The sequence below is a fragment of the Silene latifolia genome, chromosome 3 (assembly GCF_048544455.1).
Source record: "Silene latifolia isolate original U9 population chromosome 3, ASM4854445v1, whole genome shotgun sequence".
In the NCBI taxonomy this organism is placed as follows: domain Eukaryota; kingdom Viridiplantae; phylum Streptophyta; class Magnoliopsida; order Caryophyllales; family Caryophyllaceae; genus Silene; species Silene latifolia.
In genome coordinates this window covers 74,549,280-74,565,082 of record NC_133528.1, presented here as the reverse complement: position 1 = coordinate 74,565,082, position 15,803 = coordinate 74,549,280, and the positions used below count along the sequence as shown (strand labels likewise).

At 36.6% G+C, this 15,803-nt stretch overlaps 1 protein-coding gene across 2 annotated transcripts; it reads left to right on the top strand.

The window, feature by feature from the left end:
* Window positions 1–5,573: 5,573 nt before the first annotated feature.
* LOC141647729 (protein RGF1 INDUCIBLE TRANSCRIPTION FACTOR 1) lies at window positions 5,574–12,836 on the top strand. Of its 2 annotated transcripts, XM_074456029.1 has the most exons (4): window positions 5,574–6,125; window positions 9,415–9,489; window positions 10,726–10,866; window positions 12,214–12,836. In XM_074456029.1, the coding sequence occupies exons 1-4, from the start codon at window positions 5,946–5,948 to the stop codon at window positions 12,541–12,543; spliced, it is 726 nt and encodes a 241-aa protein (XP_074312130.1). In that variant the 5' UTR covers window positions 5,574–5,945; the 3' UTR covers window positions 12,544–12,836. The 2 variants fall into 2 exon arrangements, with proteins under 2 accessions (XP_074312130.1, XP_074312131.1); XM_074456030.1 differs by lacking the exon at window positions 9,415–9,489 and having other exon boundaries at window positions 5,730–6,125.
* Window positions 12,837–15,803: the final 2,967 nt, after the last annotated feature.

Genomic DNA, 15,803 nt, shown 5'->3' with positions numbered 1-15,803 from the left:
TAGCTTGGCCAAAGCATGCAGTAAATCTTGGCGATGTGGGAATGAGCTTGCTATTAATTGCCAGACTGAAAGATCAGCCTTTGTCTTCTGTAATTGCTTGAGCAAATGATCAGTGGAGTCATCTTCGTTGTCATTTGGTATGACGACGTTGGTTGGATCCTTTTGAGTAGTGCTTTGATATGGGCGACCCGAACGAGTTAGGTGGTCCACATCTTGGTCTACATTATTTTGGAATATTTCTTTTACTAGGAAGTTTTCAATGAGATACTCGTCCTCATCATCGTCGGCCCAAACTCCATTGATTGCAGCTAGTTCTCTCATTCTCATGATATCATCTTCTAGTCGTATGATTTGATCGACTAGTTTATCAACCACGGTGATTATTTCTTGCATAGTGGCATTTTGAGAGAAGATTAGTGGCACATGTTCTTCGGGTGTTGCGTTGGGATCATGTAGAGTTGTCACCATATTTTCTAATTCCCAAACTTGTCTATCCACACTCCTTGCCCATGCGATGAAGTCGGAAATGGTAGGGGAGATAGTAGAGTAGAACCCTTCATTCTCGATTGCATGAATTTCATTTTCGATGGGAGAAATGAGGTGTGAGCAATCTAAGGTAGATTCATCACTTGTGATCACTAGAACTCCAAGAGGATTCTGAGTGTTGTTAGGCTTACCTCCCGGTGGTATTGGGAGTCGACCATCTTCAATCATGTCTTGAAGCACGTTTTTCAACTTGTAGCATTTTTCTGTGTCGTGCCCCTTGCCCCTATGGTATTCACAGTATGAATTCTCGTCCCAAAACTTGGATTTCCTTTCGGGTTCGGGAGTAGGTACAATGGGTTGGAGTTTACCTTGCTTCATTAACCTTTTTAGAGCGTTGGAGTAAGTGTCCCCAAGATTTGTGAATTTCCTTGGTGGGGTAGTTTTCTTGGATGGCTCGAGAAGGTTAACTTCATCGGTCTTGCTAGTAGAGCCGTATGAACGACTTGTGGACCCTTGATATCCTCGACCTACCGTTTTGGACAAGAGTCCTTTACGGATGTCATCTTCAATCCTTGTCCCTAGTACGGTCAAGTCCTTGAAAGTCTTGATGTTTTGGTATCTCAAATGATTGGCATAGATGGGCTTGAGATTATCCACAAACTTCTCCACAAGAGTAGCCTCATCCGGGCGTTCTACTAGTTGGGTACTAGTCTTCCTCCACCTACTTAGGAAGTCGGTGAATCCTTCTTTGTCATTTTGGGTAAGAACCTCTAGAGTACGCATGTTGACTTGGATCTCGGCATTATCCGCATATTGTTTAGAGAACTCGATTGCGGCATCTTCCCAAGTAGCGACCTTCTTGTGATCTAAAGAGTAGAACCATTGCCTTGGGATGGTATCAAGAGACGAAGGAAAGATCCTTAAGAACATCTCGGGTTTGATGCCTTTGATAGACATGTAATCCTTGAAGGCACGAATGTGGTTCAAAGGGTTCTCGTGTCCCTTGAACTTAGGGATATCCGTCATACTAAAGTTAGTTGGCAATTTGAAATTGACGGCCTCATACTTGCGATTGTTCTCCCTATAAATGTCATCACCCTTAAGGTACATCAATTGCTCCTCTAGGTATTGGAGTCTTTTCTCAGCTACAGTCATCCCCATGAGAGGATTCTCATCCCTAGATTCATCATCGGAGTTACGTAGTACTTCATTTTCATGAGGAGGCAACCTTCCCTCTACGGCATAGATACGGCCTTCGATGAGCTCAAGGCGGTGATAGGTTTGTTCTTGGGTAGCTTGCATTTGGGCTAGCGCGGCTAGGATTCGATCATTACCATTTTGAAGTTGGTTGAAGTTTGTTTCATCACTTGATCCGGGCATCTTGAAAACTGGATAAGAGATCGGCGACGAATCAAAACACGATCGACCATTCTAACACGCTTGCTAAAAGAAGAAATGTTTTGACTCGTGAAGTGGGTGTGTGCCACTTGTGTTGAGTGAGTTTTGAATAAAGACAAGGTCTTTGAAAATGTGTGTCCTAGTCAACTATAGTGTAGTTGTAGGAGTGGACTCGAAGTGAGGTTTTGAAATGGGCTTGTGACCCGAATTTTGACACGATAAACGGACAGAGTTTTGACCGGATTTTGCGCTAATTAAAAGCCTATTTCGAAATTTTTGTTTGAAAATGGGTTTTGATTTTTGAAAAAAAAACGTCATGGTTTTGTTTAGAAGTGGTGATCATGTAAGGTATACACATTTATACAAGCATTATAACGGGATGCTGAGTGCATTTAAAAGGGTTTTGGTTTAAAGGGTGGGTTGCCATACCGAACAATCAAACCTGAAGTCTGTGGAGAGGCTCGTGCCAAACAAGAGTAAGGCCGATTCCTAGTCCATTTCCTCAAGTAGTGAAGGCCCTTGATACAAACAAGAGTAAGCATCATGGTATGGATGACGTCAATCGCTATCCATCCTTAGACCCAAATAAGAATTAGGACCGTTTAGACGGGACGATTGGTCTAATGGGTTGGGTTGGGCCTAGGAAGGCCGAATAAAACGGTCTAGGAAGACCGAGTTATGAAAACCGACAATTGTCTTGTACAAATTATTCCCTAACCTTGTTCAAGTTTCACCCTTGGCTACACGTAAGTGTATTATCCCCCAGAGTCGCCAAACCGTGGACAAAAAGGGCCACGGGGCGCTTGGGAACAAGCGTTTGCATTTTGTATGGAGTCGCCACAAATTTTTATGGGAAATTGGAACCGTTCGAATACCTCGTGTCATGTCAAGACACAAAGTAGAGACATGAACACTAGGCAATCGTTACCCTTAGCATTCTATGTCTAGAATGACTCTCGTGGATGCCAATGAACACGGGTGTTCACAGATATCTGGAGTAAGGGGTGAGGGTACGTATTAAGAAGCTCTTTTGATCGAACACCTAATCCCGCCCGCCTCGATAGCGGCCTCTACTAATGATTAGGGAAGTTATTCGTACTCGATATATCGTCGATTATATGCATGCAATGCAACATCCAAGTTTTAATCCTAGCATGTGAGAATTAGACTAAGTCGGTGAACAATTAATTTAACATACAATTGGGTCGAAGTAGGATTTAATGTTCAATTACATGTGAAAACGTTCAAGCAATAAAAGAAATACAATAATTATAAATTACAATAAAGAAAATTACAATAATTACAATGGAATAGGCGATTTATGTCGAAAATACCTTTAAAACGGATAATTTGAGAAAAAGAAATAAAAGAAAGAAATTAAATAAATTAACAAGCGTGAATTAGCGCGATATTACGGGTAATAGTTAGTTAAACGTAGACTAATTAAACTAGGTCAAGGCGTAAACGGAGTTCGGGGACGAGAACTCGGCCAGAAACAAAGCGAGCGTAGCGTAGTCGTCCTTTGGAATAGGCGCAACGACGCCGCGTCTGTTTCCTTGGCTCGATTAAATCGTGAAGCCGTAATTGCAAGCCGTTAATGTTAATTGATGATTTTAAAGATCGATTAAATTATTTACTCGGATGGAAGTTATTAGCAGGTTATTTAACATATGAATGGGTCATGAAAGCAATAAAATATGAGTGAGACGGAATTAAACGAATTAGCATAAGATGGAATAATGACAGAAGTGAAAAATATTAACAAACTAAACAAATTAATTCAATTAAATAGGTTAGATATGATGGATTAATGACGAATATGGGATGAACATGATACATAACAGATGCAAACTATATCAAAGACGAATTCCAGAAACCCAATATTGATGAATTGAATCTCTATAATCCGGGATTGAATTTAATGACGAAAACCCGCAAATATTGGATTATTTGGGATTTAAGTCGGATTTGTGATGATTAAAACATGTTAAATATGATGATTATAATATACATGTGAATTATATGCTATCATGATGAAGAATTAACAAACAAACGAAACCAATAAAAGAATTTGACGAATAACAGAGGACGAACGAAGAAGAAAGGAAGCGAGAATCGCTGCAGCCCTCACGAAGAGGCGCAGCAGAACTACGCTCCTTCAAGAGGCGCAGCGATTCTTTGCGTCCTTTCTCGATCATTATCTACCGGAAATCCGTAAAAGAGGTTTTAAAGCATGGTTTTAGAAATCGGTTTTAATGGTACTTTCGACATAAACCTTACAATTGATGGTACAATAAAATAAAATACAATAAAAAAAGAGAGATTTACACCCTCAGACTTACATGTTGACGAAACGAGAAGGACTAAGATATCGATTAGTGATGCTCGACGCGAATGCAAAGAAAGTGCCCTCGTAAGAGGAAAACGATTAATTAATTAAGTTGATTAATGTGTAGTTGGTCAAATTGGTCGGTCATGCAAACGGGGAGGCTGATACTCAGAAGGATCCGAGCTTACGTGGTCGAATGTTCAAGCACGTAGACGCCAAAAGTAAGAACAAAGTCTAGAATGCAAAGGGAGAAGAGAAGGGCGGACACTCGCGTGAGAAATATGAGGAGCGAAGGCTCCTATTTATACTAATCACGTGAAGGAATTAGGGTTTCAGAGACTCTTTGGAAGTGAATCTCGGAAAGATATGAAAAAGATACGAGAAACATGCGAAAAGGGTGCGGGAAGAGGCGCGCGAAGCCCATCGCGTCTCTTGGAAGAGGCGCATCACCTGCTGCGTCTGTTCCCAAGTGGTTTTCTCCTGCGGAAGAAAGATTTCCGTGTTTGAGTTATGGTAGGACGGAAATAATTCGGTTTTCCTTAATATCTTATGTGAATATTACGGGAATTTGTTTACTAAAAGACAAAATTTATGAAATATGGAATAGAAATATCCGGAACATTCCAGAACATTCTGACTCGGGATTTAACGGTTATCGAAAAATGGAGACGGTTTTAGGCCCGACTCAAATGTACTCTAATTATCAAAAACGACCGTCGGGACGTAGATGACAACTAAGAGGTAGACATTAATATTTGAGCAATCACTTGATGATAATCTTACGAATTGTCACAAATCGTTCCGCGTACCAAACATGCGGCCCAATCATCACCGTGTGGTTTGCGGGAGGTGCAGAAATGAGGTATCTACAGAGTGATATTTTTTAATATAAGTCATGATATTTTTAGTATAACCTGTGATATTGTTATTGGGACTCACAGAATAAAAAAGATAGCGTAAACTTACATGATCCATATTAAAGAGTACTCTGTATAAGAAAGTTGGGGAAAAAAATTAAGAGGAAAAACAAAATCTCGTCCACACGCTCTAGAACCGAATACGCAACAAAATAATATCGTGTGAAAATAAGTCACAAAACCTATGTTATGAAACATTAGCGATATTATTGCGATCCATATCGGAACCGAAGGTGAGCAATAATTTACAGCAAGTCTTGCTATAGACGGGTCAAATACCCTTAAAGTGGTGACATTTTTGGACCCCACCACGCAAGTTGTTGTTTGTCTTATGCGTAATTCGTATGTTACTTGACCCGTCTTTAGTTATAGACGGATAGTTGCCGTCTATAATGAGATTTTGTGAATAATTTAAGTTGAATACACAAAAAGTTTAAAATCTCGAGAAAGGAAAAGGCTTGACCATCTCCATGCCTTGGCTTGGCTTCCTTCTCGTGGGCAGCGTACGGGCCTTGTCGTATGAAAACGACAGAAATGCAATTCTGGAAATTGCGCCTATAAATGCAGAGAGGCGCTGTCAATTTCTCTCATCTAGGGTTCTTCTCACTATAATCCATAATATTACTACTATATTCTACGGTGTAATACTTGTACTTTTGCTACTTCTCTATATTATTTTTATTATCATTGCTTTAACCAAGATATCCAATTCTCCCATTTAATTATATCATAATCTCAATTTATTAGTAGCTTTTATCACTTCTTATAATTAATAATTTTAGTAGTTGAGAATTTTGATTGAAAAAAAGAAAAAAATGGTGAGAGTGATGAAACCTGCATGGCTAGAAAGTTTAATGGAAGAGACAACGTTCTTTGCAGCATGTGCGAATCACGAGGCTCGCCGGAAAAATGAAAAGAACATATTTTGCTTAACTTGTTGCCTTGCCTTTTGCCCTCACTGCCTTCCTTCCCATCGCTCTCACCTTCTTTTGCAGGTTTTATTTCTATTTCTTCCTTTTCAAATTGTTTCGAATTACAAAACACCGTAATTCAACTGTTCCATTTGATTGTATACGTTTTTCAATATAATATATATGCGTAGATTAGAAAAACATATTCAATCAAATAGAATAGACTTGATGTTCAATTCTCAATTAGTCCATAAATAAATTCTCAATTGTTATTTCAACTCCATGAATTATATAATTTAATCATTTGGTATAACTAAATTCTTGCTTAATTGCACCTTGATGTTCAATTGAATTGAATTGAATTGAATTGATTAGAAGGCGTAAACAAAGGAATTAAGCCGTAACTTTATTAAATTCTGACTTTTCAGTCGACTAATTCTGACATTTACAGCCTTTTTTCAATGTTATGTGTTGTCATCACAATTAACATCTTAATTCCAATTAACGGAATTAAGAGTAGACAAAGGACCGTACCCCTTACACTATCCGTCATCACAATTCTTCTTCCAATTAACAGTTGGGCTTACATAATAAATCCAATCCGAAATTTCAGAAACAAAATGAATCTTGCAAATTGACTAATTCAAGGATTTGAATAACAGTGAATTCTGCTAAAAAAAAAAGGAAAATGAGAAAAAAGGTTGGTGAAAAAATTGAAATAGTAGAGGAAAGAAAGCAACATATCTACTTTAGGATTGGGTAAATGTTTGTTTGTATATCAAATATAGAAGAAGAAGATGAGTGTGTGAAAATGTGTATGATCCACATCTTACACTGCTACACACTGTTACAAGTTTTATCACTTGTTCCTTTCATAACCCCAGTCTTACTTTGACCACTTTCAATTTTCACAACCTTGTCTTTTACTGCTACTCCCCTACCAATCTCACTTGTTCTAGTAACTTATTCTTTTTAACTTTACTCCTATTTTGAACTTCACTCCACCTACTTGTCTTTTATCATCACCATATGTTCCTTTCACTTCTTTTAATTTTTACTCTACTAGGAAGTACTCAGTAAAACAACTACGGAGTACTTCCTAGTTCTTTTCCAAAGTAATACGTTGGCGGTCGGAAATTTCAAACTTTTTAGAAAAAAATTCCCTTTATACTATTATCCGTTCGCCACGGCTAAAAGATATGATTCTTTCTCGGAATGGAATAAAATTGAACTTAGGATAAAAACATTAAAGGGTAAAATAGTCCTTTTAGTCTAGACCTTTGAATAGAAATGTAAACAAGTTGCTAAAACGTGTGAAATTGAAAAAAAACGGTAAAGTACAAATTATAATGAAGCTTCAATTAAATTTCTTTGAGGATAATGATTACTAGTTGGATGAGTTGAACTAACTTCTGTACAATCTCAAATACCGCTATTAATTCCTTAACTGGTAACTGGATGCAGTGGCGAGTCTAGGATTTTGATTTCGGTGTAGCAAAATATATACTCAAGGCAAAATGTATAGATAATTAGTGTGAAAGTAGTAAATTTTGGTGTAGCAAATCACAAAATTCTAACCGAATTTTTCGCCTTCGGTGTAGCGGCTGCGACACCGAAGGCCTTAGTGGCCTCGCCCCTGACTGGATGCATTTTACTGCTAGATTGTTCCATATTTACTGCTAGATTGTCTTCCTGGCACTCTCAAGTTACGCAAATTCTTGTTTCAAATCGTCAATTCTGTGATTCTGTCTAAAACAAATTAGACGCGGTTTTGTGATTATTTTATTTCAAATGTAACCACAATTGTTCAGTTAGTATTACAACTAATGATAACTTGTTTTTCAAAATTGGCTACATTTGGATGTAAAATGATGTCAAAATTTCGCTTATTATTATTTCAAATCAAAATGATCCGTCTCATGGGAGACCAACTCATCAAGTTAAGATCTATGAATGATTGTATGCCTATTGTACAATTTCGCTTTTTACTGCTAGATTGTCTTCCTGGCACTCTCAAGTTACGCAAATTCTTGTTTCAAATCGTCAATTTTGTCTAAAACAAATAAGACGCGGTTTTGTGATTATTTTATTTCAAATGTAACCACAAATGTTCAGTTAGTGTTACAACTAATGATAACTTGTTTTTCAAAATTGGCTACAGTTGGATGTAAAATGACGTCAAAATCTCGCTTATTATTATTTCAAATCAAAATGATCCGTCTCATGGGAGACCAACTCATCAAGTTAAGATCTATGAATGATTGTACGCCTATTGTACAAATTCGCTTTTTTAAGACTAATCGCTTAAGAGAAAAAGTGAAAAAATGAGAGTATTTAGATTGAGTTTTTGAAATTCTAATAAACAAAACTTTAAGAATATGTCTTTACCATTAAGATTCATAGTAATATCTCGTTCTTTTGGTCTTGATTTCAAGTTAGATTGGGTCAGGTTCATTCAATTTGATTTAGTTCAATTTATGTAGTCAAGTGTAATTAAGTTTAATTTTAGTTAGCTAGGTGTAATTAAGTTAACATTAGCTGGTAATTGAGTTAACTTTAGCTAATTTGTTTTTAATTAAGTTTAAGTAAGTTAAGTTTTGGCCATTTTGGTCCCATAAAACATGGTCTAAGTTTGTGAATGACTAAATTTGATCATATAAAGTTAGTGAACGAATGTGTAGCGGTTACGGGATCCCTTGTCACCAGAAAAAAAAAAAAGTTAGTGAACGTATGTAGACTTACCTTTGTATTAATAACATTGTCATAGTTGATCTAAGTATTAACTAAAGAAGGGATTTTACTATTTGATGGATTCGTATTGAAAAAAGTGTTTCAGTTGAATTGAATTAGAGAATGTATATACTCAAATGACCTATTTTACGCTATTATGCATAATACTTGTTATAAATAATGTAATAAAGGATATTTTAATTAAAGGCAAATAAATAAGTGAGACCTAAGAATACTATCTACTTCATATGAAGACACCATTGAAAAGAAAGAATAGGTCTCACTTGTGACGGATGTATCCGTTACAAGCTTATGACGGGTCAAGTATCACCCACATGGGGAGATAAAACAAAAAGTAAAATGCATAGGGAATCACAAATGATTTGTCTTTATCCTCCTATATGGGTTTTATTTGACCCGATATGGGCCATCACAAATGAGAATTTGTCACAAATAAGAATTTGTGGAAAAGAAAAGGGAGGGGGGCGGGTTTGGGGCCAAAATATAGTGGGCTACTGGCAATTTTGGCGGAAGTCAGTTTATGTCTGTGCATTAAATAAAAAAAAAATGAAGGATGGGAAAAAAAAAGTAGAAAAACAAAGGAAAAGAGTCATCAAGCTTTATCTAACTTGCTGTGCGACAGGTTAGGCGGTACGTCTATCACGATGTCATTAGATTGGACGATCTTCAGAAGCTCATTGATTGCTCCTACATTCAGGTTTAAATTCATTTTTACTTGACTTGACCACTCTCAATTCTTTTTTTTTTACTCTTGAAGTCTTACCTTTTTTCACACCTAGCCTTTAATTGTTTATTACATGCACAGTTATGTTCAACCTTATTATATTCATCTAGTCTCTTCTTCGAACCAAGTTCCATCTTATGTACGGAGTATTTAAAACCGGTCAAGTAGTAAGGTATTTTGATAAATAGGAAAAGTTGTTTGTTATTATAAAATCAAAGCGTCTTGCTTGTGACGGGGGCTAATCCCGTCACAAGCTGAAGACCTCTCACAAAAAAGGGAGAGGGGACAAGGTGGGGCACCCCCCATGTGTTTCCCACTCATCTCTCAATGGGTATTTTGTGAGAGGAAATGGTATCCGTCACAAGCTTGTGACGGATATCGCCCGTCTTCAATGAGATTTTGTGTTATAAAATACTCCCTCTGTCCTGGTCATTTGTTGTCCTTTTCCATTTTGGGGTGTCTCAGTCATTTGTTGTCCTTTCTATTTTAAGAATGAACTTGATGAGTAATTTGATCATTCTCATTTAATTTGTTCCACTTGTCATTTAGTTATTGGCTCTGTCCTCTTTCCTTGAACTTTGTGCCAAAACCAAAGGACAACAATTGATCGGGACGGAGGGAGTAGTTGTTATACATTTTGGTTTCTAAATTGTTAGATGAATTCCTCAACCAAAATCTTAAGGTGATGGTTGAAGTCCAACTAATAGGATATGAATATATTAATTGGGTTTGATGTATCACCTTAAGGATTTGGTTGAGGTTATTCATCTAACATAATATTAGAGTCAGGTGACCAAAGATCGCGGGTTCAAATTCTAATATATTAATTGGACTACAACTATCACCTTAAGGTTGTGGTTGAGATGATTTATCTAACATAAATACTCCTTTATCGGACCCGTTTTAAGTTTTAAAAAGCATTGGGTAAGAATTTGGTGGTGTTTGTATTTTTACACGCGTTATACAATAAAACACGTTTCCGACTGTTTTATATTTTCATAAATATTTCATACTAAGTAACTCATAACTCTTCACTTGTTTACCATTTTTCTTTTATTTTAAGTACTGTATTTATTATTGTCCTTTTGTTTTGGAATTGTTTTGGTTTTTGGTGATAGAAACCAAAGTAGTCGGCATAAAGTAGAAGAGTAGTAAGTAGTAGAAATTGTAAAGTGTTAACGGGTATATATGTGTGAAATGCGGCGACAGCCCTATACTATAAATGGAGCAAAGGTGATATTCTTGAAAGAAAGACCACAGTCCAAGTCATGCAAGGTCCCCGCCAACATTTGCTCTACTTGTGACAGGATCCTTCAGTCCCCTTTTCACTTCTGTTCTCTCTCTTGCAAGGTTTGTTTCAACTCCCCCCTTTCCTCCAATTACTATTCTCTCTTGCATGTCGTAAACAAATACGGAGTATACCTCATGTTTCATTGGTTTTTGGCAGTCAGGATGACAAGTATGGATTGAACAAACCTTTCATTCCTTATTACATTGAAATAAACCTCCCCACACGTTAACCACCATATCTGCCGCCCCCAACCACCATCCCAACATCGTGGTATTTAGATTTCCAGCCTATAAATACATGTTCTTGGTCGAAATAAGTCAAGGAATCCCCTAACAATGTTCCTATTTTAATTATGCTTATAATTCTTTAATCTTAGTATTCTAAAACCGACTTTTTTATAACTTTGTTTAAAAAAAAAAAAAGCGAAAAGCGAGCTTATATGTGATCGGGAGAGCCATGGGAGTGGGCACTGGCTGACTGCCGATAGTGTCGTGGAGTTCTTCATGGTGGCTTCATTTGGTGGTCGATCAACAATGGTGAGTCATCATGGTAGTATGAGAAGAGAAAGGGAAACTTGATGGTGAGAAAACCGTCATTGATGCTCTTCATGGGGATTTCATTTGGTGGCTTGAGAATGTGTAAAATTTTGACCCTACACTTACTAAAGCGCCATTATTATTAAATAAATGACCCGCCTCTTCGTATGCTCTCTAGAACATTCACCCACCATCAAATCAACCAGTCAATAAATCCAGTCCTCTTCCACCACAAACATGGTGTGAGGGTACGAAAGAAGAAAGGTGATATCACATCCAGAGAGATGGTAATGATTGTGTAGATAAAAGGGTCTGGAAGAGGTTGTGGCAACACGATAGGTGATAGGTGAGAGTACAGAGGGGCTGTGGAAGAAGTGCATGGTGGTCTGGTGGATGAGGGTCGGGATGGGGTCTGGAGAGGTTATCGTGTCATGGTACTGACTACTAAGGGTGATGAAGGGGTTTTGTACTTGTGTGTACTGGTGGGAGAGTTCATGTTAGTTAAGATAATAGTGTGAATAATTAACTCAATCAATTTCTTAACCTTTTTTGTAATGAGTGGATCTCTCTTAGGACGGGCAGTATCACTGTATCAGTCTTAAGATGAAAACGGGTCAATTCTGCTCCATTTGTATATACAAGACAAGCCTTTTGTTAGGCCCTACTCCGTAGACATCCTTCTTTTATCTTATCTACCATACTTAACCGGTTATAAGTTTGTGACTTCTTTTACACAAGAATTTGTGTTACATAATACGGGTTAGATTTTATTTTTTCACCACCAAACATTCTGAGTATCAAGTAACAACCGAACTTAATCAACGCCAGTAATATTACAAGTTATTAAATGACTGGTGAAAATACATGCAGGTGAATCATATGGTATACCATGGAGAAGATCTGTCATGCATTCTATATCGTTTTGACGAATCTGATTTCACTATTTCCCAATTTGAGGGTTTACCAATGGAAATGTCTGATATGAATGATGATGCCCAGACCACTGAGAACTCGATGCTCGAAGAACCATTACATCATAAAGGTTCATCATGCTCGAGCAATGCCATAAGCAGCTCGATCATCTCAGAGGAACGCGACATTTTACGTAGGAAAAATAAAACAAATGGGTTTATAAAAGGGATTTTCATCTCTTTGAATAATAGGAGGAAGGGTGCTCCTCATAGATCACCCCTTTCCTAAGTTAAGGACAATCATTTGTCAAGAATAATGATAGCTGATATTGGCTTAATTACATTATTGTATGGTTCTGTTTAGAATGTAATATTTTGTTATTTTTCGATTATTATTTCGGATTGGTCGTGTGGTCGGAATGTGCGTGAGGCACTTCTGTTACAAACATCAGGTTTGGTTTAGAGAATGTTACAACATCTCTGGGCTGACCAATTTTGTACACCAATGTAACGGATGCGTCTTCTCATTGTTTAAGGTCTTTTTATTTTCCCTTTCAGCTTTCAAACGTTTGCTTCACTTTTGCATGTACTTTCTACGGAGTATTTTCTTTTGTCACGCTCTCTATTTAGTTTCTAAATGTCAACATAAGGCACTTAATTGTAAAGAAATCGTATTACATAAATCAGTAGAAAAAAAAAACCATACTTGAAATTTATTTACTCGATCGCATGGAACTTTGTCTTGATATAAATAAGGCTATAATCTCAAGCTAATTTTCAAATTAGAAGTTATGCTTTCACTTGGAAAATGTTGTTTTCTATTGTATCATGATACAAAGCAATCAAATAAATTTAAACTATGATAAATTTACACAGACAATAATATATGAACATTTTAAAACGTAAATAAATTATATAAAAAAAAATAGTCTTGAACCCTATTTATATTCACATCATTATTCTGAGAGTGTTTGGTTGGAGCTTTTGGAATGGATTGAATCCATTCTCATGTTTGGTTGGAACATTTTGGATTTGATGTAGAATTCGTAGGTTTTGAAGGAACGAATTAGGGTTTGTAAAGCTGGCAGCGGAATAATATTAAAAACGGATTGAAAATCTTGAAAACTAATGAATAACAGGCTGTTTATGTGAGGATTTTTGTGTGAATGATTGAAAACAAGAAATAGATTGAATGATGTGCGTGAATTGGAACAAGGTAACCGGATAGGATAGTGGATCTCGTTCTAACCTCGCAAGGTTATAGCTCAACCTACTATAACTTCAACCTCTCAAGGAAGAAATAAAAACTAACCTCGCAAGATTAATTTGACAGCTCACAATATGTAAACTTTTATTAAAAACTCATAATCTGAATAATCTGAAAAATAAGGCCACAATCGTTCCTTATTTATAGTCCTACTCGATGTCACAATCTGACTCGAGATCTAATTCCTTAACTTGTTAATTAAGCTATCTAACTCTTTCCTAATCTAATTAGAAAACTTATTTAACTAATAATTAAAAATATAACCAGAATTTAGAAATCCCATAATAACTAGGATTAGGAAATAACAAGTTTTCCTAACTTGACTAGGATAAGCTAGTTTTCCTAATCTTATTCGAAAATAATAACTAATATTCTAAGTCCTATACGGTTTAGGATACAGTTTCTTCTAGTTGGCCTAGGAAACCGTGTGTTTCCAGCAGCTTTCATTTGTTCCCTTATTGACCTACATCATTCTCCCCTTCTTCAAAAAAGAATCGACCCGATTCTTGGACCATCGACCTCCCGGATCAAATATGAACCATCCCATCTTAACCTTGTTAATAGCAATCCATGTGCAGCACATAAGACTCTTTCTTTTGTTCTTAAACCTATTTCTCTTTGACCATCTGATCTTGTGTCTCCCCTTTTTGTGCCTGCCCCTTTCGCGCCTCTTGAACCATCTTTGCTTGTGCTTTCCACCCCACCTCCCTCCATGCATAAGTATAGAAAAATCGAAATAACACTTGCTTGAGCTAACAAGACCGCCGTGAACAACTTCAGAAATCGTTCTCATGAAGAAAAAGCATAGACATTCATCACCATATAGTTTCTTATCAATTGATATTTCAAGGGGCGATTGATAACGTTCTTTGTATTGAAAATTTGAACAATCATTACCATCTAATAATACCTTACCCAACATCATATTAGCTTTGTTGGGTTCATGAATAAACAGATTTGAAAGTTCATGAAACAAGGTTACATTAACCTTATCCGAGGTTATAGTACCCTTGGTTGAGGTTATAGTACCCTTGGTTAAGGTTATAGTACCCTTGGTTGAGGTTATATTAACCTTGAGCTGTTCATCCTCGTCTTCTACGTACTCCTCTTCTTCATGATTATTAGTAAAATTTTCAGCCTTTTGTTTTTCAATCTGATCACCTTCATCTAATGGCTTGACAATACATGTAAATATATCGTCTTTCTCATTTAATTCATCATTCGGAATCTGACAGACTTCTGGACAGTTCGTTTGGATAAGGTCAGTCGTCTCTACAATTTGACAGTAGTCTGGACTGTTCTGTGTCGTCTCTCCATGTTTTTCTGCTCCTGTTTCGTGAGCAACTTTAGGAGATTCAATCTTTATCACCTCTTCCTTTGCTCCATAAGATTGATTACGTTCACGCTCCCACTTCTCGTATTTGGATGAAAGCTGATCAATTCTCCTTGTTATGTCTTCCCATAACAATTCTTCCTCATATTCCTCCAATTTCTTCAATGCTTGCCTGAGTTTTTTTCGAGACATAATTTCGTTCTTCCCAAGATTAATTTGTTAAGAAACAAATTTGAACATAGCTCTGATGACCAATTTGATATAGAATTCGTAGGTTTTAAACGAACGAATTAGGGTTTGTAAAGCTGGCAGCGGAATAATATTAAAAACGAATTGAAAATCTTGAAAACTAATGAATACAGGCTGTTTATGTGAGGATTTTTGTGTGAATGATTGAAAACAAGAAATAGATTGAATGATGTGCGTGAATTGGAACAAGGTAACCGGATAGGATAGTGGATCTCGTTCTAACCTCGCAAGGTTATAGCTCAACCTACTATAACTTCAACCTCTCAAGGAAGAAATAAAAACTAACCTCGCAAGATTAATTTGACAGCTCACAATATGTAAACTTTTATTAAAAACTCATAATCTGAATAATCTGAAAAATAAGGCCACAATCGGTCCTTATTTATAGTCCTACTCGATGTCACAATCTGACTCGAGATCTAATTCCTTAACTTGCTAATTAAGCTATCTAACTCTTTCCTAATCTAATTAGAAAACTTATTTAACTAATAATTAAAAATATAACCAGAATTTAGAAATCCCATGATAACTAGGATTAGGAAATAACAAGTTTTCCTAACTTGACTAGGATAAGCTAGTTTTCCTAATCTTTTTCGAAAATAATAACTAATATTCTAAGTCCTATACGGTTTAGGATACCGTTTCTTCTAGTTGGCCTAGAAAACCGTGTGTTTCCAGCAGCTTTCATTTGTTCCCTTAT